The sequence below is a fragment of the Akebia trifoliata genome, chromosome 14, assembly GCF_017979445.1.
Source record: "Akebia trifoliata isolate Shusen 1 chromosome 14, ASM1797944v1, whole genome shotgun sequence".
Classification (NCBI taxonomy): domain Eukaryota; kingdom Viridiplantae; phylum Streptophyta; class Magnoliopsida; order Ranunculales; family Lardizabalaceae; genus Akebia; species Akebia trifoliata.
Window position 1 is genome coordinate 2,905,201 of NC_141388.1, and position 22,296 is coordinate 2,927,496.

The 22,296-nt window shown below is 32.9% G+C and overlaps 2 protein-coding genes across 2 annotated transcripts; both read right to left on the reverse strand.

Moving 5' to 3' along the window:
• Nucleotides 1–1,911: 1,911 nt before the first annotated feature.
• Nucleotides 1,912–4,010, reverse strand: NAC090 (NAC domain containing protein 90). Its single transcript, XM_086424387.1, has 3 exons — nt 3,766–4,010; nt 2,993–3,285; nt 1,912–2,422 (listed from the first exon to the last, which is right to left on the reverse strand). The coding sequence occupies exons 1-3, from the start codon at nt 3,917–3,919 to the stop codon at nt 2,126–2,128; spliced, it is 744 nt and encodes a 247-aa protein (XP_086280513.1). The 5' UTR covers nt 3,920–4,010; the 3' UTR covers nt 1,912–2,125.
• A 16,936-nt stretch (nt 4,011–20,946) lies between these two features.
• LOC147385498 (uncharacterized) lies at nt 20,947–22,296 on the reverse strand. Its single transcript, XM_086424441.1, has 2 exons — nt 22,112–22,296; nt 20,947–21,550 (listed from the first exon to the last, which is right to left on the reverse strand). The coding sequence occupies exons 1-2, from the start codon at nt 22,239–22,241 to the stop codon at nt 21,135–21,137; spliced, it is 546 nt and encodes a 181-aa protein (XP_086280567.1). The 5' UTR covers nt 22,242–22,296; the 3' UTR covers nt 20,947–21,134.

The following is a 22,296-nucleotide window of genomic DNA, read 5'->3' on the forward strand; positions in this document are numbered from 1 at the left end:
ACATTGCCTTATTTTGGTGAATATTTGAAATAAGCCTCCACTTTCAAACTGTTACATATCTTTTACTGAAGTCCTCTATAATAGAATAAAAGAAAATGATCAAAATACCCTTTTTCTTTGATATCGTAGGGTTTCACCACACTTTTTGGGATGGGATGCGACTAGACCACACGATTGCAAGCCTTGACTTTACATAAGTTTCCCAACTTGCAATAGAGTAAATCAAGTGTCACCTAATTTCGAATACATAATCAAATAAAAAACAAACTCCTATTGTTAGGTTATGATTAAGCCAACCTACAAGGAGTTTATCAAAATACCCTATCTTTTACATCTTGTAAAATACCTTGATTTTTTCCCAAAATTCCATTGTCGTTAACCTTGGATTTAGTGAGAAGATCACCTCTTGTTCTCTAAATTATTTAAGTATTTAATTAATTAAATTATCTATTCAAAATTTAAAAAGTAATAATAATTTAAATTCTTACCTAGATGACTTTGCCAAATAAAACAAGGATTAATGAAAATGGATTTTTCGGCGACGTGGAATCAAGGTTTTTACCAAAAAGATTGAAGACGTTTTTTTTGTAAGAAAAAAAAAGTCAAAGTATTTTTTGGCAAGAGGTGGAAGAGTGTATTTTGGTTATTTTGTTAGTATTTAGGGATAATTATCAAAAAATACAAAAAAAAAAGTATTTATGAAAACAAATCGAATTTTTAAAAATATTTTTTTAAAAAGATACAAAACCGGTCTTTTAAAGACCGGTTTTTTTCTCTCTCCTCAAAATTCTCAATACACTCTCTCTCCTCTAATATTTAAAAATGAAAAAACCGGTCTTTAAAAGACCGATTTTTCTCTCTCCTTAAAATTTCTCAATACACTCTCTCTCCTCTAATATTAAAAAAAAAAAAAATGAAAAAACCGGTCTTTTAAAGACCGGTTTTTTTCTCTCTCCTCATTAATCTCTCACCATTTCTCTCTCTTCAATTATTTTAAAAAAACAAACGAATTTTTTTTTAAAAAGTTTTTCTCTCTCTTCATTTATTTCTCACTCTTTTCTCTCTCCTTAAAATAAAAAACGATTTATTTTTTAAAATTTTTCTCTCTCTTCATTCAGTTATTTCACCCATTTCTCTCTCCTATTATTTAAAAAAAAAACGATTTTTTTTTTAAATTTTCTCTCTATTCATTCATTTCTCTCACCCTTCCTCTCTCCTATTATTTAAAAAAAAATTTCTCTCTTTTCATTCATTTCTCTCACCCCTTTCTCTCTCCTATTATTTAAAAAAAATCGTTTTTTTTTTAATAATAGGAGAGAGAAATGGGTGAAATAAATGAATGAAGAGAGAGAAAAAATTTTTAAAAAATAAATTCGTTTTTTATTTTAAGGAGAGAGAAAAGAGTGAGAAATAAATGAAGAGAGAGAAAAAAATTTTTAAAAAAAATTCGTTTATTTTTTTAAAATAATTGAAGAGAGAGAAATGGTGAGAGATTAATGAGGAGAGAGAAAAACCGGTCTTTTCATTTTTTTTTAAAAAAATATTAGAGGAGAGAGAGTGTATTGAGAAATTTTGAGGAGAGAGAAAAACCGGTCTTTTAAAGACCGGTTTTGTATCTTTTTAAAAATATTTTAAAAATTCGATTTGTTTTCATAAATACTTTTTTTTTTGTATTTTTTTGATAATTATCCCTAGTATTTAACATAAGACAAGGGTCAAGGGTGTGTTTTGTGTTTTCTGGCGTGTTTCATGGTTGGCTAATATTTAATTGTAAAATGAGCTAAAAGTTAAGTTCCTAAAGTGCAATTAAAGGTTATTCATAAGTGAAGCCAATTATGCTGGGTAATTTCCCTCCCTACTTTTCTATTTTTAGAACTTTTGCTCTACTCCCCAATTTTATATTCCATAACAAGAATAAATCAACTTAAATACTAAAAAATATAAAAAAATTTACATTTCCTCCAAACTCAATTTCATAAACCCTAGATGAGATTCACACCCACATAATGAAAATTCCCCAAAAGAAGAAATTTTTTTTTTATCCTCCCTCTCTATGTTTCTTCCACCCCCCAACACTTTTGTTTGAAGGTAAGCTGCCATGACTCAATGGAATCTCTCTCTATCCTTAGAACGTCCAATTTAATTGTTCCCATTCCCATAGAGGGTCCAGAGCATCAGTCATCTCCCAGTCAGCAGCTTCACCTATCTGAGAGGGTTGAACATCGTCTCCCGAAGACGAACAATCGGGAGAACTTGTTTTCTCTGCAATAGGAGTACTGTTCTCATGAAATGTTATGGGTACATTATTCTCTTGACCTTGATGAGGTGGTGTCTCAGTTATGGATCCTGATGGACGGCGGTCGAACGCTCGTAAGCATCCAGATATCACGTACACACGACACACACTGAATTCACGTCGTAACTAAAAAAAAGAAAAAGAAAAAGAAAAAGAAAATAATTAGTATAAATTTCTCCAAAGAAGAACTAGGCATTATATAAATAGCATCTTCGCCGAATATTTCTTAGTGTATAAGGAACAAACAAGTTCAAGGTGCTAAAGCATGAGGGAAAGCCCAAAAGATTAAGGAAAATTCTGGCGTCCAACGAATGGAGGATAACATGGGAAGAAACTTCCTAATTGGATATATATTATAGCTCATATTGAACCTCGATGGATCCAATAAAAATATATGAAAAGAATGTGGATTGAGGTAGTGAGAGCGGATATATGAACACTTTTGCAATAAACATTGATTTAGACAAAATTAAATGAAGAATGGGCTTATTTCATCCAACCCCAATTTAAAAAAAAAAAAAGGGGTTTCGATGATGATGTAGAATAAAAGAATCTAAACTAAACATTAAAGATATTTAATGGTGCAACAGAAGGCCTAATTTAATTGTTGAATAGAAGAGAAACTGAAAGTATCCCTTCTTGATCGATAAACATTGACATGCTAACTAAAAGATAGTTTTAGTATAGACATCATACCTTTGGGATTGAACAACTTGATGTTGTAGCTTCTCCTTGAATGGCTCTATACTCATTCATTTTCCATTTGGTCTTTCTTCCACTAGGAGCTTTTCCTTTGTAGAAAACCATAGTCTTCTTCACTCCGATAACTCGGTTATCCGATGAGTAAACATAACCAGGAGAGCCAGTAGCTTTCCAGTATCCAGATTGAGTCGTTCGGTTCGGTCTTCCTCCCCGAGCTTCTTTTTCTTGTATGGGTGTGAAGAAAAACCATTGTTCAGGGTCTCCATGACATAACTCTCCTGAAATCTCTGAAACACCCACACACATATAAAAAATTAAGGTCAATTTCTGTGGTGATGATAGCCAAAAAAAGAAAAAAAGAGAGGTTATTTTATGTATCATTTCATGGTAGCTCTTGTTATTTAGATGTTCTCTTAGGAGCGTTTGATTCCCTTAATTAGTACTTAACATGCACGAATAAAATCAATTTTAATATCTGACATTTTGTACTAATTATTGCAATCCCACATTCTTCCAGACCCTAAATTCATCAATAAATCCTTAGTGTAGCAACCCAAATTAAGATGGTTTATTTATATATAGAAAATGCGACATTAACAATCTCAACTTTCTATAAGAAAATACTGGGAAAAAAAAACTAATTAATCCGACAGTACTAGACTAGATGTTGAATTATCAGAAACTTGAATTCAAAATTATAAACTAGTATTTCTTTTTCTGTAAAAAAAATTAATAATAAGAAATGAAGGGAAGCAAGAGATTCTAACGTGGAAGATCCCATGGTTCGTAATCGTAAATATCGACAACGGGTATAACTCGATCCATGTCCTCTCTCTTCCCATCAAGCTTGTTAGGCAGATAGAATGAAACTAGTTCTTCTTCTGTTGGATAGAAACGAAATCCTGGTGGAAGATCATCCATATCTTCTTCAATTCTCTCTGGCTCTCTATTTGGCTTTCTTATAATAGTATATATATTTCTTAGCTAGTGTATCTTCGTTCTGTTTCCGGGTTATTTATTTATAGAGATTGTGAAGTGGAGGAGAAGTTTACATAAAGGGGACCTAAGACGAGTAAAAGAAGAAATTTAAGTGTACAAGATGGGCCCCCGCGTCCCCCACAGACGAGTGGAGGATACAGTGACATGAGAGGACGTGGGGTTTGCGTCGAAAGTTCCACGCGTTTGCGAAGAAACTTACAGATACCAATTATATATATATGGATAAATTAACCGTACATATTTAGAAAAATACTCTCTTTACTAACTTAGTAATATTTCATATCTTACAAAGGGTAATTGGGATTATATGGATTACCACATTTGCAATCCAACACAACAGTCTTCTAAATTTCATGGAAAAACTTAGATTCAAAATAATAAATTAAAAAAAAAAAACTTTTCTAAGCTTCATCTGATGTGCTGGAATGGATGGTAGGTGAACTCCCAGATTTAAAATTAAAATTCAAAGATAGAAAATTACTTTTTTTTATTTTATTTAATTTTTTTCCAAAGTTCTTAAAACTTTGTCCTTATATCTCTGTGGCATCGGATCATGTTTTTCGATGCCCTAATTTTAACTCACGACTCTTAGTAAGATTTGAAATCTTACCAAGTTAGTGAGGCTAGTCTGACTACATAATACATATTCTCGCATTTCATTTTTTTTTTAAGTTTGAATTCGTCAAATCTGTCTTTCTGAATCGACAGTTCAACTTTCTTTCTCTACGTCCAACGTGTTAAAAGTAGTGTAATGGTTTTCTAACACAACTCTATCTGAATAACTCAAAATCTCAATGACGTGGCATGTGCAAGAAGGGGAGATTTTTAATACACAACTGCACGTCCCTGTAAACATTTGCATGTATCCCAAGAAAAAAAATCTGTGATTTTTGCACATACCACATCAATGAGTTTTTGAGGAGTAATAATGAATGTAGGCAGTCTTGATACATGGTTGGGTACGTGGCTGACATGGCAAGGGCACAATACCACACATTTTTTTTTCTTGTGTATCCCAATGAAAACGATCTATGGTTCTTTGCCCTTACCACGTCAGCCGCGTATCCAATTGCATGCCAAGATTGTGTGTATTCATCACGACTCGTTTTTGAATTGTTCTAGCAGATTAAATTAGAAAAACAACACTTTAAAAAATGCTTTTATCTGGGCATCAAATAACAAGAAAGAGGGGAAGGGGGAGGGGGTCCCCAATTGGAGAAAAATAACCTCTCATTAATTCTAAATCCTATTATCTCACTCTCCTGATGTAGAAGGGTGTAGGAACCATAGATGTTTTCATCGAGATATGAGTAAAAAGCATCTATGATTCCTACACACTTCCACATCAGGAAAATCAGATATGAGATACAATTTTGACGGCTCTAGCACGACTTCAAAGAGAATCAAACTAATGGAGGCATTTGGTTTCGCATGAACCATAGGTCCCTCATATGTATTGAGTCGCCATCCCCATAATGGTGTCCCACCCTTATAGCAATATTCGGTGTCTACATGGCACATTTTTACTAGAGATTAAATGTTTCGCGTGTGACAAAGAAAATGACTTGGATAGGAGCCCGATATGTTTTAAACACTAATTAAAACATGCCACGTAAACACCATTTCTATAGTCACGGAGCATCTTACATGATCATAATTCATATCTCTTTATACATTTCAAAGTCTAAAAAAATAGTAGTTATTTTCAGGTTTGGAATGATTGATATTGTTGTCCAAAAACTTGAGTTGCTTTACCCATCCAAGATTTCATTCCCATCAATCTATTAAAAACTAAATTGCTTTGAGCCTAACCTATAGGAACTTTACAAAACCATCACCAATCACAACATATTTATGATCATATCAAGAACGAGGGCAAGAAAAAGCACCCAGTCCCATCTCCATCAATCCATAATTTTCTAGTGGTAGGACATGAACTGTGTACTTGTGTAGGCATAGTTGTTGTGAGGTGAATCATTAAGTGAGCTCGGATGCTAATTGAAACATTAACATCCACAAGTAGAAAAGGAATGCTTGGCTCCAAAGCCCCTAGAATAAGAAGACAAGGAATTTTATCCAATCTGAGTTCTCCCTTATGAATAATTCGCAATATTTAATGTGATATCTAAAAGTACTTATGAAATGATTAGGGTTGGATATAACATCTTTTGACTTACCCCTACCTCAGAAAATCAAATCCTATCAACTCAATGTTTATATACTTAGACATTATTAATCCAACTCAAGCATCAACATTAATTAGGCGTGAACATAAAATCCAAGACCAGAGTCAACAACCTCAATCCTTCTCAACTACTAATTAGAAGTACATTTGGACCAGTAATGTGGTGACACTTGTCACTGGAGATCAGTTATAAAATCTCCTCTCAAATATTGAGAAGAAATTCAAACCTGAATTCTCACTCAAACTTTTATCTTTACGAATAGACCTTTTTCTACAATTTACTGCTCATCATCTTTTCTAATCTTTCAACCCTCATTTCTTTGTCTACCAATTAATTCATTGGTGGATCTTTGGTAGGCACCAGACCATAACCCTATCATTATTTATTTCTCACTTTCTATTGTTCCCAAAGTTGTGAGAATACAGAGATCTTCTAGATAATTTTTAACAGAATATAAATATAGTTGGATCAAGATCAACCCCTTCATCAGAACTCTGCTCATATCTTATGGAGTGGAAGCCCAAAAAATCTTTCCACAATACTCATATTTTTTTGTCGATTTTTTTTAGTTCTACTTATTTTAGAATCAGAATCAAATTTTATGAACTAAAATTGAGATTCCTGATTCTGGATAACTCAAGAATTCGAATCAAAACTGACCCATTTACACCCAAACGTACGTAATTGGTGTCATATCAAGTGGACAACAATAAGAGAAGTTAGGATGCGTGATCGTTTAAAATTCCAAGTAGGGAAACAAGCATGTAGAAAAGACCATCTCCCACTTGGGTAGTATCATGAATCTATCGAAAGAGCATGGATTAATCAGAATAACTATCCCAACTGATAGATCGGGACGAAGGCACTTCCAATGATAAAATGTGAATTGGATAGTAAAAGTAGATATAAATGGATGACTAGGATTCCTTTAGCCAATCTAGAATCTTTGGAATGAGAAATCATAATGATGATTTTCCCAATCGATGAATCAAGATCTCAAGAGGTTAAATCATTATTATATGATTAATTGAAACATGACACACAAAGATGGATAAAAATGATCCCTAATAACACAACCCAGGCATACTAGTCATATGCTTATGAGTTTATGTCCATCCCTGGTCGAGTGCCGTTTCCCTCCCTCTTGCCTTGTAGCAGTCACTTGGATTTCATAAAGTGTGAAAACACTCCCTAGACTGAACAATAAATTATCACAACCAAACACTACATTAATGGGATAGAGATTGGCACGATCATATGAAGAAATCATTAAGGAACTTCATAAAGAAAATGTAATGATTGATTCTATATATAAGTTTATGATTTGCTTGTTTATTTCATTAGATTAAAATCCTTGATTCATTGTGAATGTAACTTAAGTATTAAATAGTCTTTGACAAGGAATAAATCAATGTCAAATGATAGAAAAGACTGAAATCAAGTCATTTGTGGTCGAATATCTTTGAGGTATGTGGATTGCTAAAGAAGTCCCCCATAATAACCAAACAAAAAATAAAGATCAACTTAGAGAAAAAGCATTCCATCTTATGTTTACAAGGATCATTATTTATCTAAATTAACTATCATAATAAACAGTCACAAAAATGTTATAAACTCTAAAGAAAGGCCTTTCAAATTCAGAGTTGGTTCCCCAATTCATTTATTAATTGGAGACAAGAAATGACTAATGTCTGTCTATAATGGCTTTCCATCAAATGTATCTATTTTCTGTTCAAATTCTTGATAATCAATAAGAAGGATATTGTGAAGCTTATTTATCCAAATCGTTTCTATGGAATCTTTTATCGAGGTGATTAACTAATCATTCATGTTAGAGTGTGCATACAATTTTTGGCGATTTAGCACCAAAAAAAAAAAAAAAGAATACAATTTTTTTGCTTGTTCCACAATAGGGTCCGTTCAAAAAAGGATCATACATTTTAGGCAAGCATTATTGTTCAGTCATTACTTTTGTGTTTTCTATATAAACTACAGCTATTTATATTATTATAGCTTGATTATCAAATTTTATAAAATACATTTTTCAAATGCATAAGTCTACCATTACAAAATGCAATTATGTTATAATGTAATGAAAATAATAGGTGTTATACTATTATAATAGTGCATTTTAAACTTATCTACATCTATGGTATTCATCATAATTGATGTATATAGGTAATCAGTTTGGCTCACTAGCCCGACTTGTCCTGCTCCATGTTAGCAATCTCTCGTTTAATTCTTGAAAAATTCATGAATTTTCATTTTTTTTTTAATGAAAGTATTATTCTTTGAATTATTGAAATATTCTGAATATTTCAAGGATTTTAAGTTTGAAAAGAAAAAAACATGTTTTTTACGACTTTTATGAATTTTTATAAAACTCAGTGAAAAAAAAAATATGCTACTATAACTTGTTGTATGTTGCAAAATGTAAACTTGTAAGTTGTGAGGTGTAACACAAGTTGACTTTGAAGTGGCCATGCTTCAAAATTTTGGAGGAATCCACCTTTTTATGTGACAAATGTCACTTTTATCTCTAAAAAAATAATGGCATGAACCTCTACATTTATTTGAGATTACACATTAATTTTTCAATGATCTGTCACTTGACTTTGGTCTCCTTTTAAAAATCAATGGAATAATAACCTCAATGTCCTCATTATCATCACCATCATTGTTACTATCACCTTTACCGCACCATTAACATCACCAATTTCATCAACATCATCACTATCATATGGTCAAATTTTTTATTTTCGAATTTTTGAAATGAAATGGATAATACATGTATGAAGCATATTTTTCATTTATCGAATTTTTGACTGAATTTTAAATCGAATTTTTGCAATCCAAAATTTGAATAGAACTCCAATTTTTCACGAATCGAATTTTTGCCATATTTCAAATTGCTAAGAGGGTCCCGTTTTAAAAAATAAGGTTTATATATATGACCTTGATTTTGAACTTCTGAAATGGTGGTCGGACTCACAATTTTCCATACATCTTAAGATGCTTTATCAGAGGCATAACTCACTATTGTTTGCAATGTTTAATACTCTAAAGAGTCTAACTAGCCTTACTAAGTTAGGAAGGATTTCAGCCCACCTTGTGACATCTAAAATCATGATCCGATGCTTTAGGGTTGTAAAGGATAAAATTCTATAAATTTTGAAAGAAAAAGTAAAAAAATAATTAAGTTTTTATTATTAAATTTTAAATTTTAAATTTTGGAGTGAGGTCGAAGTTTGGCAGCCGTATGTCCATTTTCAAAACACTAGATCGAGCCCGAAAGAATTTTTTTTTAAAATTTAATTTTTCGATGAAATCTAAAGGACTATGGTGTTGGATTGTTAATGTGATAATTCCTTTGAACAAAAGCAAAACAACCCTTTCATAGGGCTTAAAATCATTAGGAAATTGTTTATCTATCCCAAATATGGCTAAATCATCTAACATCTCATGGCAAGGAAAAAACTTTTTGCAAAATGTGAAAAAATTGCCCCTAAGTATTATAAAGAGGGCTCTTATTTTACTTTTTTTGGGCGTGCGCTTACATGAAAAGTTGAGATGATTTTCAACACTTGGGGCTGGGGAGAGTCTCAAGGAAAGTCTCACACACACTTTTATTGATCAAATTAGAAATGTATCACATGGAATTGGACACAATGAAGACTCATAATCTTAAAGCATCTAGTACTTGTATTCTCCATCCAGTACTGTGCAAAGTCAAACTCTATGGACTATCGGATGGCTAGGAACGTGAGAGTATGAATGGGACAACAGTTAGAATATGCATGGTCAAACATTTGGACGTTCGAGATTGATGACCATGTCAAAGGAATTTGGTTATTAGGTTCAGAGAATCAAGTTTGAGTTGTCGGTCAAGGATATCTCACGTTTCCGCAACAAAATTAACAAAATTCCTGGGATGTGATTGTTCTTCGAATCGCATGATTCATTACACGTGCTAGAGATATTCCAGCACACACACCCAACTGTTGCATTTTCCCTTTTTATTAAAAAAATAGTTCCGACAATTCGAAAGGAGCCGTACTTTATGATTTTGTTACGCATTGAAACTTACTTTATTGTTATTTGTTACCTGATAAACTTTTTTTTGTTATTTCTCAGCCCGGGGAGGATCCCCACAGTGAGACTAATCTATCGAGTCCGCACTCACCATCGATCACCCTATCAGGTGTTACGATATTAAAAAAAAAAAAAATTTATAGTTTGAATTTTAAATTTAAATTTGGGAGTGCATAAATCATCCATTTTTCAACATCATCTATCCATTTTTAAAAGGATTCTATTTTGGATTTTTTTTTTTTTTTTTTTTTTTAATTGTTTATTATTATTATGAAATCAAGAAAATTATAGTATTGGATTTCCAATTTAATAATCCATGTAGGTCCAACGCTTAATAAGATTTGAAATCTTACTAAGTTAGTCATGCTAACATGATTTATGAAGTAAGGTTTGTTCACGTAACAAACTTAATAAAATAAGGGAGTTTTCGTAATAAAATTGCAAGAGCTAGTTCTGCCCAATAAATCTCTCTTTAAAGAAAGAAAGAAAGACAAACCAAAAAGAGAGATTTACTAGACAAACTTATATGTTGGAAATTTTTTATATGAAAATTCCTTCACTTTATCAAGTTTGTTATCGAACAAACCTTACTTTTATGATTCAAGCTAGCAAGACTAACTTAGTAAGATTTCTAATCTTACTAAGAGATGTTGAGCCCACATGAATGATCAAATTGCAATTTAACAATGCATTTTTCTATATTTTATGGTAAAATTCAAATTCAAAAGAAAAAAAAAGATATCAGATTTTTTTTTTTTTTTTAGAATTTGATAGAAAGTGTTAAAAATGGATGGCTAGAACTCTCAAATTTAAAACTAAAATTCGACATTAAGTAACAAATTAACAGCATCATTTTGAATTTTATGATATGGATCCCCAGTCTAAGGTTTGCTAGTAACAAACAAGATAAAGTAAGGTTTAGTTGGTAACAAATTTCATAAAATGAGGTTCCTTTAGAGTTGTCTGAAGTCCAAGCGATATTTTGTGATAAAAATGCAATAGATAGTTTTGCCCTATAAATCTCTTTACCAAAAATTTGATATAGATTTCCAAGAATATGCTAAGTGACATTAAAATTTGGGCCCACTGATAATGTTGGATGTTGTTCTTGTTTGTTATCACTTAATCTTAATATCATTACCTAAGAAGTAAGAACATAAAATTATATATATGAGGAATGCTAATATCCAATACCTTATGGGGATGTTAGCATTGCCAAACATATTTACTTTCCAATAATACCATTGTTGATTTTGTCTTTTAGTGAAAAGATAAGGGCATATTGATATTTTATATAATAAATTCTTGTTTAAATAATTAATACCCTTAAAATTTATAAATTTATTAACAATTATAGCAAACAAGACATGATAAATGCCCTTGAAAAATTAATGTGGTGGAGAATGCTAACCTCCCAATGACGTCAAAATCTTTCGACCCTCCAATATTTAATTTCCCGTCTCTCTTTATATACCTGAAATAATCCTTCATATCATTGCACTCTCTAGCATTTTTTTATTTTTTAAGTTGAGCGATTATCCAACTAATTATGTTGTAGGTTGTAAATATAAAAGCTAAGATCATCCAGCGAGCTTAGTTAACATTGCGCAGATTTTTGATAATTTTAAAAAAATTATTATTTCTTCAGTAAAATCAATGCTGTCTAGTTAATTTTTCTGAAGAATATCGATAAAATCTAACGTCTTGGAAAGAATCCGTGTAGTCAGTCAACATGAAAGAGTACCATGTAATAAATTGTCATGCTGACCTCATTACTACTGTAATCAAGGGTAAGGTCTTGTTGTACTTCATGGAGTATGATAGCTACATAACTCTACATGTCCCATAAACCCTTGAATCTGGGATCAAGAATCCATGTCTCGGTCAACATGAAAGAGTACCACGTTCCGGTGCACCATAATACTTGTCACGCTGACCTCATTACTACTGTAATCAAGAGTAAGGTCTTGTACTCCATGAAGTATGATAGCTACATAACTCTACATGTCCCATAAACCCTTGAATCTGGGATCAAGAATCCATTTATCGGTCAACATGAAAGAGTACCACGTTCCGGTGCACCATAATACTTGTCACGCTGACCTCATTACTACTGTAATCACGAGTAAGGTCCTGTACTCCATGGAGTTTGATAGCTACATAACTCTACATGTCCCATACACCCTTGAATTTATAACCCATTCTTCATGGCTTGATTAGTGATTTCTAGCCGTTAAATTTGAGTAATTTTATCATGAATTTTTATGAACATGATGACTTTAAAATGGAGACTGGAATACATGATCTGCCCTCTTTAATTATAGCAAATTGTAGGAATTGTATAGTATTTTGGAGTTCCGATAATTTCAATGGCTTCTTTATGTCTTCATGTTAAAAAATATAAGATTGTTAAGATCCGATGGGATCAAATCTAGTCACTTTTTTTTTTCAAGACTTGGATCATAATAGAGATATCTATTTAGTTTAGTGGAATATGGTACAACACGTGGCCGCTTCCGAACACAAATGAAAGAGCTGTTATGCACGCGGAAACATGACATGATATATGGATCGGATAAATGCATTCATTATTTTAATATAGATCAGCGGATGTCTGAAATGGAAAGTCAATGTATCTATATGTATGTAGATATCCATAGTGGGATCATATGAAGGGAATGTTCTTTTTTGATATCTAACCGATTCGATGAATTATTCCTAATGGTTCACATCATAATAATTCAGGAAAATAAACAAGAACTAGGAGAGAACAAAGATCGCTAATAACATTGCCCACGTTCTACTTGCGCATAGAAGTCTTGTAGACATCCATTTACTTCTTACGTAAGCTCAGACTTCATCAGCTAGGTCTTAGGACGAAATAAATATTCCATCCATCAAACAAAGATGCAAGAACTAGGGAATGGTTCCCCAAGAGACTTTCCTGGAAGGGACCGGCTTCATTTGCATCTATTGCATTTTAATGATGCGGTACAGTACGCGCTTCACTTACCAAGAGAGAGCTTTACTAGGAAGTACCATAAAATCAAAGAGTTGTGTTAGCTCTTGGAAAAATCATTTTAATAAAAGGTTGGTTAACCTTGCTCTTTAATTGATGGGATCGAAGTCTTATGGTAGGGGTTTGAGATGATTTGGTGACCCATTAGTCAAAATAATGTTAATTAAATAAAATGGTAATTTAGACATAATTCTCTGAGTTTGATGACATATCGATATCGCTCGACCATGGTATTCAAAAGAAAATTATTGAAAAACTCCCATCTTCAAGGCTCGCCAAAATCCTTGATATTTTCCTTTAAAAAAATATTTTTTCTCTCATCATTTCAATCCTTAAGATTAAGTTTGATTTATTTGGCAAAATCATTTAACATCAACCAATAAGTAAGGAGAGGTCTTGAGTTCAAGCCCCTTTTGTTGGCCACTCACAGGTATTTATCGTACTTTACTTGGTATGTGTGGTTTGTAGGGTATTGCATGTACCTGGGAAATTTGGACAAGATATGATACTCTAAGTGGCCAGTTACGTTGACCTTGTTAGTTGGACACCTCCGTCATTAGAAAAAGAAAATCTTGAAGATGAATTTTTTATGTATTTTCTTATGATTCATTCAGATGATGAAATAGGAGTAGAAAAATTGTGTCATTGAACAAATCATGGAAATATCGAGTAAGAATCTTGTCACCAAAATCAAAGATGATGTATTATTGGGTAAAAATCATACGTAAGGGATTGAAAATAGGGTATTTCTGTGATTTTCATTAATCTCTTATTAAATAACAAGGTCAAGAGGGCATTTCTGTTGGAAATTCTAAGCTTTCCTATCTATTTATCTAGCAGGTCTTAAAATTGAGTTAAAACCCAATTCAATAGGCCTATATTTAGATAAAGTCAAAGCCCATCTTGAACCTGTATCATTAACAATTTTGGTAGCGTTCATTACAACATGTTCCACAAGATTGAACAAACACGGTTATAAGATTGAAAGTTTCAAATTTTAATTCTTTTACACACGTGATGGACACGAGATGGACACGTGATGAGAAAAAAATCTTGAGACATTGAAAAGGAGACCTTCACTCCTGAAGTATCAAATTTTTATGACGTTTTGATTTGTTATTGCCTTCTTAAAAGAGGCCAACTCCGTGTTTTCCTTTTGTTCCCGCGTGACATATTCTTTTGGGCTCATTGAGGCGTGTGGGACTCCCATTCAAAATCACCAATGAAAGGGATTCGAGATAAGTAAATCCAATAATAGAGAGCCCACTGCCACAACGCACATTCATGCTCAATAGCCCCACGAAAACGAGACTAAAACGAATAATGCTTTAGTGCCTAAACATTGGATCTCACATCCACACACCCTGACGTGAAAATATATGGGAACAATAGATGTGTATCCTCGAGATATGCATAAAAATCATCTACGTTTCTTATCCATTTTCATGTCAATATGTGCGATATCTTTAGTCACTCAAGCACGATCGACAAAACTCTTAAAGCGAAAAGGTCCAAACTCCAAAGCACGCGGAATCTATTATACAACGCGTGAAAGCTACTTTTCTTTTAAAAAATATTATTTTTCATCTTGAAACGGTGCAAAATTTGCATTACGACTCTTTATAGGGTTTGACTTCCTTTAACTTCATGTTTTTACTTACATGGAAAATTAATGTTGACAAGAAATTTGTGATAACCCCTTAAGGTTGGCTCCAGAAATTTTTTCCTCCCACGCCCTCTGTTGTGACGCACGTAAAACCTAATGAGGGTAGTTTTGTCAATTTGCGGATTCCCTTAATCCATGTGAGCTATTCGGCCCTGGATCCTATGAGCACTTCGATGAAAAAGTCTGACCAATTTTTTTTTGATTGGCTCAACGATCATAAGATTTTGCTCCTTTAGTTGTGTATTTGAAATTGGATGATCTTCTAATTTACTCTTTTGCATGATGAGAAATTTTTGTATGATTAGATGTACGTATGACTATAGAGATTAGTTCTATTTCAAAGGCTGTGGAGATAAAGAAAGAAGACAGAGAGAAGAAAATCAAATTGTGATACATGAGGATCACCTTTGGTAGATTTGATGATTTTTTGTCAAATGATAATTTGCATGTTTCAGTCCACATTCTCCATGCAAGAGTTGCTCATAGTTTTGGATATGAGTCGTGATGAATGCATGCAATTTTGGTACATGGCAAGGGCACATAACCATAGATCTTTTTCAACGGGATACGCATAAAAAAAATGTACGATTTTGTGTCTTTGCCACGTCATTCGTGCACACAATCGCGTGCATTCATCATTATTTTTTGGATATTGCTCATTGTCCATGAGAATCACCATTGGTAGATCAAGCGAATGTCTCTCCCTGTCCACAATATATCTATTGTGCCATCTCAAAAGGAAGAGAAATAAATCCTTTTTGTTTTTAAATAATATGGATTTTTAAATATTAAATTTTATGCTTTAGAAATGGAAAATTTACAATACTATCTTAAAAGGACAAAATAAAAAAAAATTAAAATTAAAATATCTAGATATAATAATAAGAGATTGAGTAACATCTAGTCCTCATGTAAAATCTATCTTTTTTAATATTTTTTCAATTACAAGTAATTATATATTGTCTCATCAAGAGGAATTTATATAATAAAATACAATAGTGAATCCCACTATTGCTACAGTTTTGTGGGTATTGTAAAATTTTAAATTTTTGATTCGTATCTCGAGAAAAAATAAATAGTGAAAATTTGAAAAAATCTTGAAAATGGGATTTAGGGTAAAATTTTAGGATGTTTCTGATCATTTTTAATTGAATCCGATTTTATCATTGGATAAAAAATGATCAAAAAATATACTTTAGCCTGTAAGCACACTCAAATGCGAGTCCGAACATAAAAGTTACAAAATCCTCGATTACCGAGTCGGACCAGGCTAAAATAGTGACTTTTTACTAGATTAAGAATTATTAAGATTCGATTATACCATTGGATTCGTAACGAAAAATCATTGAACATGAAATATTTATTTATCATTTTTGGAGTACAAAAAATCGAATTATCGTCAAAAATGAAACTGACGTCAATTTTAGGGGTCACCTCAGACGAAAAATGCAAACTTTTGTTAGAGATAGAATTTGTAAAAAATGACTATACCATTAGATCCATAATGAAAAATTAGGCGAAATAGAATATTCATTCATCACTTTTGGAGTCCGGATGGTCAAGTTATCGTCTATCGAAATAATAGGCAAAATACCGATTTCATCCCAAGATATATATAAATAAATTTTTTTAATTTCTTTTTCACTTTCACCTTCATTTTAAATGACCCAAAACTAGTCAACCCACTTTAAAAAAAAAAATTTATTTTTTCCTTAATTCTTCAACTTCAGATTCACTACAAATGGCTCGCTGTCGACGATCAAAGCAGAAGGGAGAAACGTCTGCAGCCGTGTTCTCTAAAAAATCCACCCAACCTCTTTTCATTTCACTATCTTTTTCACCCCGTATCGTCAAAAATCAATCGTATTTATATACGAAAATTTCGAAACTTTAACCTCGAATTTCATCTATTTCGAGATTAAATCGTCTTCTGTCGCAAAAGGGAAAAAGGACAACCACATCGAGATCTTTGAAATAATCGGGCAATTTTGAAAATTAACCGCTTCGAAATCTGATCCATCTCGATTTCAACACCGATCGCCTCGATTTTCGTGCACGAATTTCAATTCTTTAGCATAGAAATTGTAAGGAACTCTCAATTTCTATTAGTAATCGTAGATTGTGAAAATTGCATTTAGAATTTTATTAAAAATTTGTGGTGAGTTTTTTAAAAAAAATATCGAATTCAATTGATTATTTCAAATTCACGTCAAACCTTGCATGTTTGATATATTTAACTGTATTTTATAATAAATTATACGTAGGTAGGATATTTCACCGGGTTATTTCCGTCAGTTGGGTCTTGTGCATCACTCGGATCCCGTTTTGGTTTAAGTTTTATATTATTTTCAATCTTATTGATAAAGATGAATTTTCATAGTTGGAAAAATGATTTAATATTTAATGAACTTATATTGAGTTGATGAATATCAGAAAGTGGATATTTTATTTGAGAGATTGAAAAAAAAATTGAAAAAATGAAAAAAGGGTATGAAACGGTAAAATGTCAGTCACACCCGAGGGGTGATGTCTGCATTTTACATTGTTGTGTTGTGTGTAAATTGGTGAACGGATATCCAAGGATAATGTTACTGGTTGCATGTTTATTTATTTTTTGTTAGCGCGAGACGTTGTTTACTTTTTCGTTCTGTTATTTTTTTAGGTTGATTGGCCAAACTTGCATAGTAGGAAACTGAATATCCATTCTCAACCTTGTATTGTTAATTTCTCTCTTATTTTCAAATGAAAGTAATATATATATATATATATGTAATTATTTTGTAACCTGTTAAAGAGTTTGTGAATGCCTGAAGGGATAGTGCGTCATACCATCCGGAGTGGTGTACTATCCTAGGATGTACGGTAGGGACCACCAAGCTCATACGTGGTATGGGACGCGTATGAGAGTGGAGTCACAACTGGAATCCGGGTTTATTCCTCTCTATCTTTACCAGTGAACTTTTACTGTAAAGGTATACGAATGGTTTGTATATTTGAGAATCACATGTACGCTTGATAGGCATAGACGAAGATGATTAGTCAATGATCACTAACAATCTATAGTAATCGAACGTTCTGACACATCGAAAAGAAACCCATTGCTTACGGTCACGTCAAATGATTAGCCTGAGCCGGATAAATGGTCAACCAAATGTGGTAAATGACGCGACCAGCTACAAAATCAGGAAATAAAAGTCAGTAAAGAATTGTAACATCATGTCCCGACTGGGAGCGATCCAGTCGTGAATCCTAACTCTCTAATTCCACTACTCCACTATGTGTATTATGTATATGTTGCCTTATTTTAATATATAAAATGAAATGCAAGTTTAATGTTTCCATTTGATCAATTAGATTTGTATAAAAAGAAAATGCTATAGTCAGTACTGTTGATTGATGTATTATTAGTTTTAAAAAGTTTAGTTGCTCATCCTTGACTATATGTACCAGTTAATAATAATTTCTTTTGTAAAATTTTACAGATTTTAAAATGATTTAGTATGCTTATTCGTTCATGTTAAAAGTGGTTATTATCAGAAATTGTGTTCTTCCTTACTAGGTAACCATTGTTACTTACCATTTCCTTCTCCATTTTTTTTAGTTTCACATCCGAAGCTTGGCGAGGTAGGTATAAAGCACGAGTGAAAATCATCTGGTGGGTCAGATAGACAGTCAGAGTTCGTCACTTGGTGAGTATTGGGGTTATAGCCCCTAGTGGTGTCGATTGTCCAAAAGTAATAGATTTTGTTCTGAGCGTTAAGACTTTTGTTAGAGTGAGAAATATTTGTATAATCTTTAATTTTGGTTATTCTTCCGCACTCTGATCTTTCATACGTTATTAGATGTATATAGGCTTCCGCTAGTATTATATTTTGTATGTATATATGCAGGATTGTATGTTGTTTATTAGGTACAGGTTGAATCGTCTTGGATTGCTAACATAAACAGAAGAGACCATGCCGAAATTTTGAGGTGCCACCTAATACCTCGAGATCTGACATGGGGATTTGTGTCAACGTTTGGCGGGGCGTCACAGGTATAAACGTCTCATCCAGCTATCTTTCCCCTTTTACCTCATCTCCTCATCTATTACTCTTTTTTCAATAAGAATAATGTTAAAGTAACCTCAAGATTGGACCTCATATTGCACACCTTAACTTGAAAGTGTATGGAAACCATAAATGTTTTTCCTCAAGATACGAGTGCAAAACATCTATGGTTCCTATCCAATTTCATGTCAAGATGTGCGATATGAGGTCTAATCTTGAGGTCACTCCAGTACGACTCTTTCAATAATTCTCCTTTAATTTTACTATATTTTCTCTTTTACCCATTTAACACATTTTATTATCTTTCCTCATCTTCTTCGTTTTAATAATACATCATCAAGTTTATTATTATTATTTTTTTATTTTATTAACCTCAAATATTTTAAATAATACTCTTTCAATTTTATTATTTTTCCTATCCTAAAGATGATGCATGCGTCGTAGGCACTATGACACCGACAAATTCTACTGTCAAGATATAATACAAAAAATTTAGACTAAAATTAGATTGTAGAAGGTACACACACACACACACACACACAAGAAATGCTGTATTGAAATTAAAAAGTTTTGTTATAATGAGAGAAAGTAGAGTAGAAGTGGTTGATACAAAAATTTGGATTTCAAAAATGCCCCACCTTACATTTAACTTCATGTAACCAAGGTCTTTTTGGTAAAAATCAGGAGAATTACAATTCCACATCTCTACAATTGTGTTGGTTAGTTTTGAAAATAACAAAAATAAACTTCTACTATAGAATCTTCATAATCGCCCATTAATTAATATTTTAAATTACAAATAAACCCTTGAGAATCATGTGCATTTGGACATGCCACCTTGTAGCTTGTTAGACCTACATTCAATAGGGTCATGCCATTAAATACTTTGCCCAATATGCCAAAGGGCAACTCAATGAGTGATTCTCAGTTAGAGAAAAAAAAAAAAAAGAAGTTTGAACCAAGGGCGTCCATGGGTATCCGATTACCTAATGTATCCAAAATCAATTAGTCAGTTTTGGGTCTAACATTATGGACCCAATCATTTGTTAGTCCAGTTTTGGGTAGTTATCTTAAAGACCTGATAAGAATCGGGTCTCATGCTGGTACTCAACTAGTGAAAAATGAAGTTTGAATGAAATTTTTTTACCAAACATGAATATTATGGGGGGTAACACTTCACAAAATTTTGGATTTTTAGATAGTGCAAGTGGTAATGGGTGATCTGCAACTAGTTGCTTCTTTTATATGTTGCTCCCAGAAGTTAAGAAAAAAATAATGATTTTCTGACTCCCCCTCCAACATATGCCTCCCTACTCCCCCATCATAGAATCATAGATCATTTGCCTTGAGATACATAGAACCATAAAACTTTTTCTTGTGTATCACGAGACAAATGATGTATGACTCTTAAGAAAACTCCTTTTACACCAATAATATTGTTATGGCCCTATCCTTGTAGGTGGGCCCATGGTGGATCTATGCATTAAAGGGTGTTTTACCGGCCTCTTGATGTAAACAAACTATCTACCAAAAATCAAGAGGATTGATGATTTTTCATATGGATCAAGCCCATAGGTAAAAGCTTTAGGCTTTAAGCTCATTGACAGAAGCCCTGAATTCTAATTGGTAAAAAACGAATTGATTGTCATGACTGACATGTCCCAAATTTTGTTATAAAGTTGGTTGAGTTAGAGAGTCGGTTTTGTGACTGTTAATTTAGGTGGAAAAATAATTTTATATTGGTTCAGTAAAATTGAATCAGGGTCCGACCATGGTCCAACCAATTTGACAAATAATGGTCCAATATTCATCATTTCAGGTTTTAAATCATTGGTAAAAATATCTTTCAACCTATTTTTTAGCAAAAGGGCCAAAATTTAACTCAAATCACAGAAAGTACTTGAAAAAAAAAAAAGGAGAAGAATATATTCACACAGTAAAGAAAAACATTTTTATATCTATAGACTCCAGTCATGGGCCTTGCACTGTACCATACAAGATACAAAGTAACTTATTTCAAGTTCTCACATAAGATTTGTAAGACACACACACGCATACATACATACATACATACATACACAAGTAGTTATTTCATATATAGAGCTAACTTCAAACTACGCAACAATCAAGGTATCCCTATGATGGGTAATATAGGAATGTAATAGCTAGAAGGTGCTAAGCCCCACTCTGGTGGTAGAGGTATATCGAAGGTCTTCGATGATTCGATCTCCGGGGATGTGGTCCCACTCTTTGCATTTGTTCTTGAAGAAGATGGGTTGTTGTTCTTCAATTTTGGACATGAGGTGTAGAAGGTGAAAGGAGTAGAGATGGAGTAGAAGTTGGAGTCATGGGTCTTGACAATCTTTGAGACTAGATTTTTCCTCAATGAGCAGAGCTGCTGAGGTCCACCAAGGAGCTTTGCAAGGCATTTGGAAGAAGAAGAAGTAGAAGAAGGAAGCTTGGCTTCGAAGGAGCCATCATCATCAGTTGTAGCCATTGTCAACCGCTTCACTTGGTCACACTTCACTAACACCTTGATACCTGAAAAAATGTTATTAAAAAAAAAAAAGTAATTATTTCTTTGGTCAATAAGTAGTCAAATTAGTCAAGAAGTTCCGCTTTAAATTTAATCATTACTTCTAAACCATTTTTAGTCATATAAATTAGGTATCTGAGTCCCAATTGTAAAACCAACGGCTGAGATGGGAAGATATTCCTAGAAAATCTATATTTCTCTTCCCATCTCAACCATTCCTTAAAAATCAACTTTAATATAGTCACTTAAACTTTAGAATAAGAAATCATATGAAGATACATGCCTTGATAGAAAAAATAGCTCTAGGTTCAATTAAATGACGAAATAAATTTACTAAAATCCACTTTTTTTTCCTTATCGTAAGTATCTCCACCCATGTGATGAGATTAATCCCACAGTCACAAGCACCGTTCCCTCCCACGTTGCAAACATATGACCTACCCTTTTTGAGGAGCTTATCTACACTCCACTTGCCACTAGGCCAACCCTTTGGGATTACTGAAATCCACTTATTAGTCATATAAATTTCTCTCACAAATTAACAAAAATATAAACTAAAAACAAACCGGAGAGGTCGCCATGGTGAGCACAATCGAGACAAGAGACCGAACCCTTCACGACATGGCATGTTGAAGGCTGGTTAAGAGCGAGAAATAAGACGAAGAGGAGTGGAGTGATAGCCCGAGGGAGCGCCATGGAAGCAAAAGCACTATATAAGTGACTGTGAGAATGTGAGGAGTGGGAGATGCCA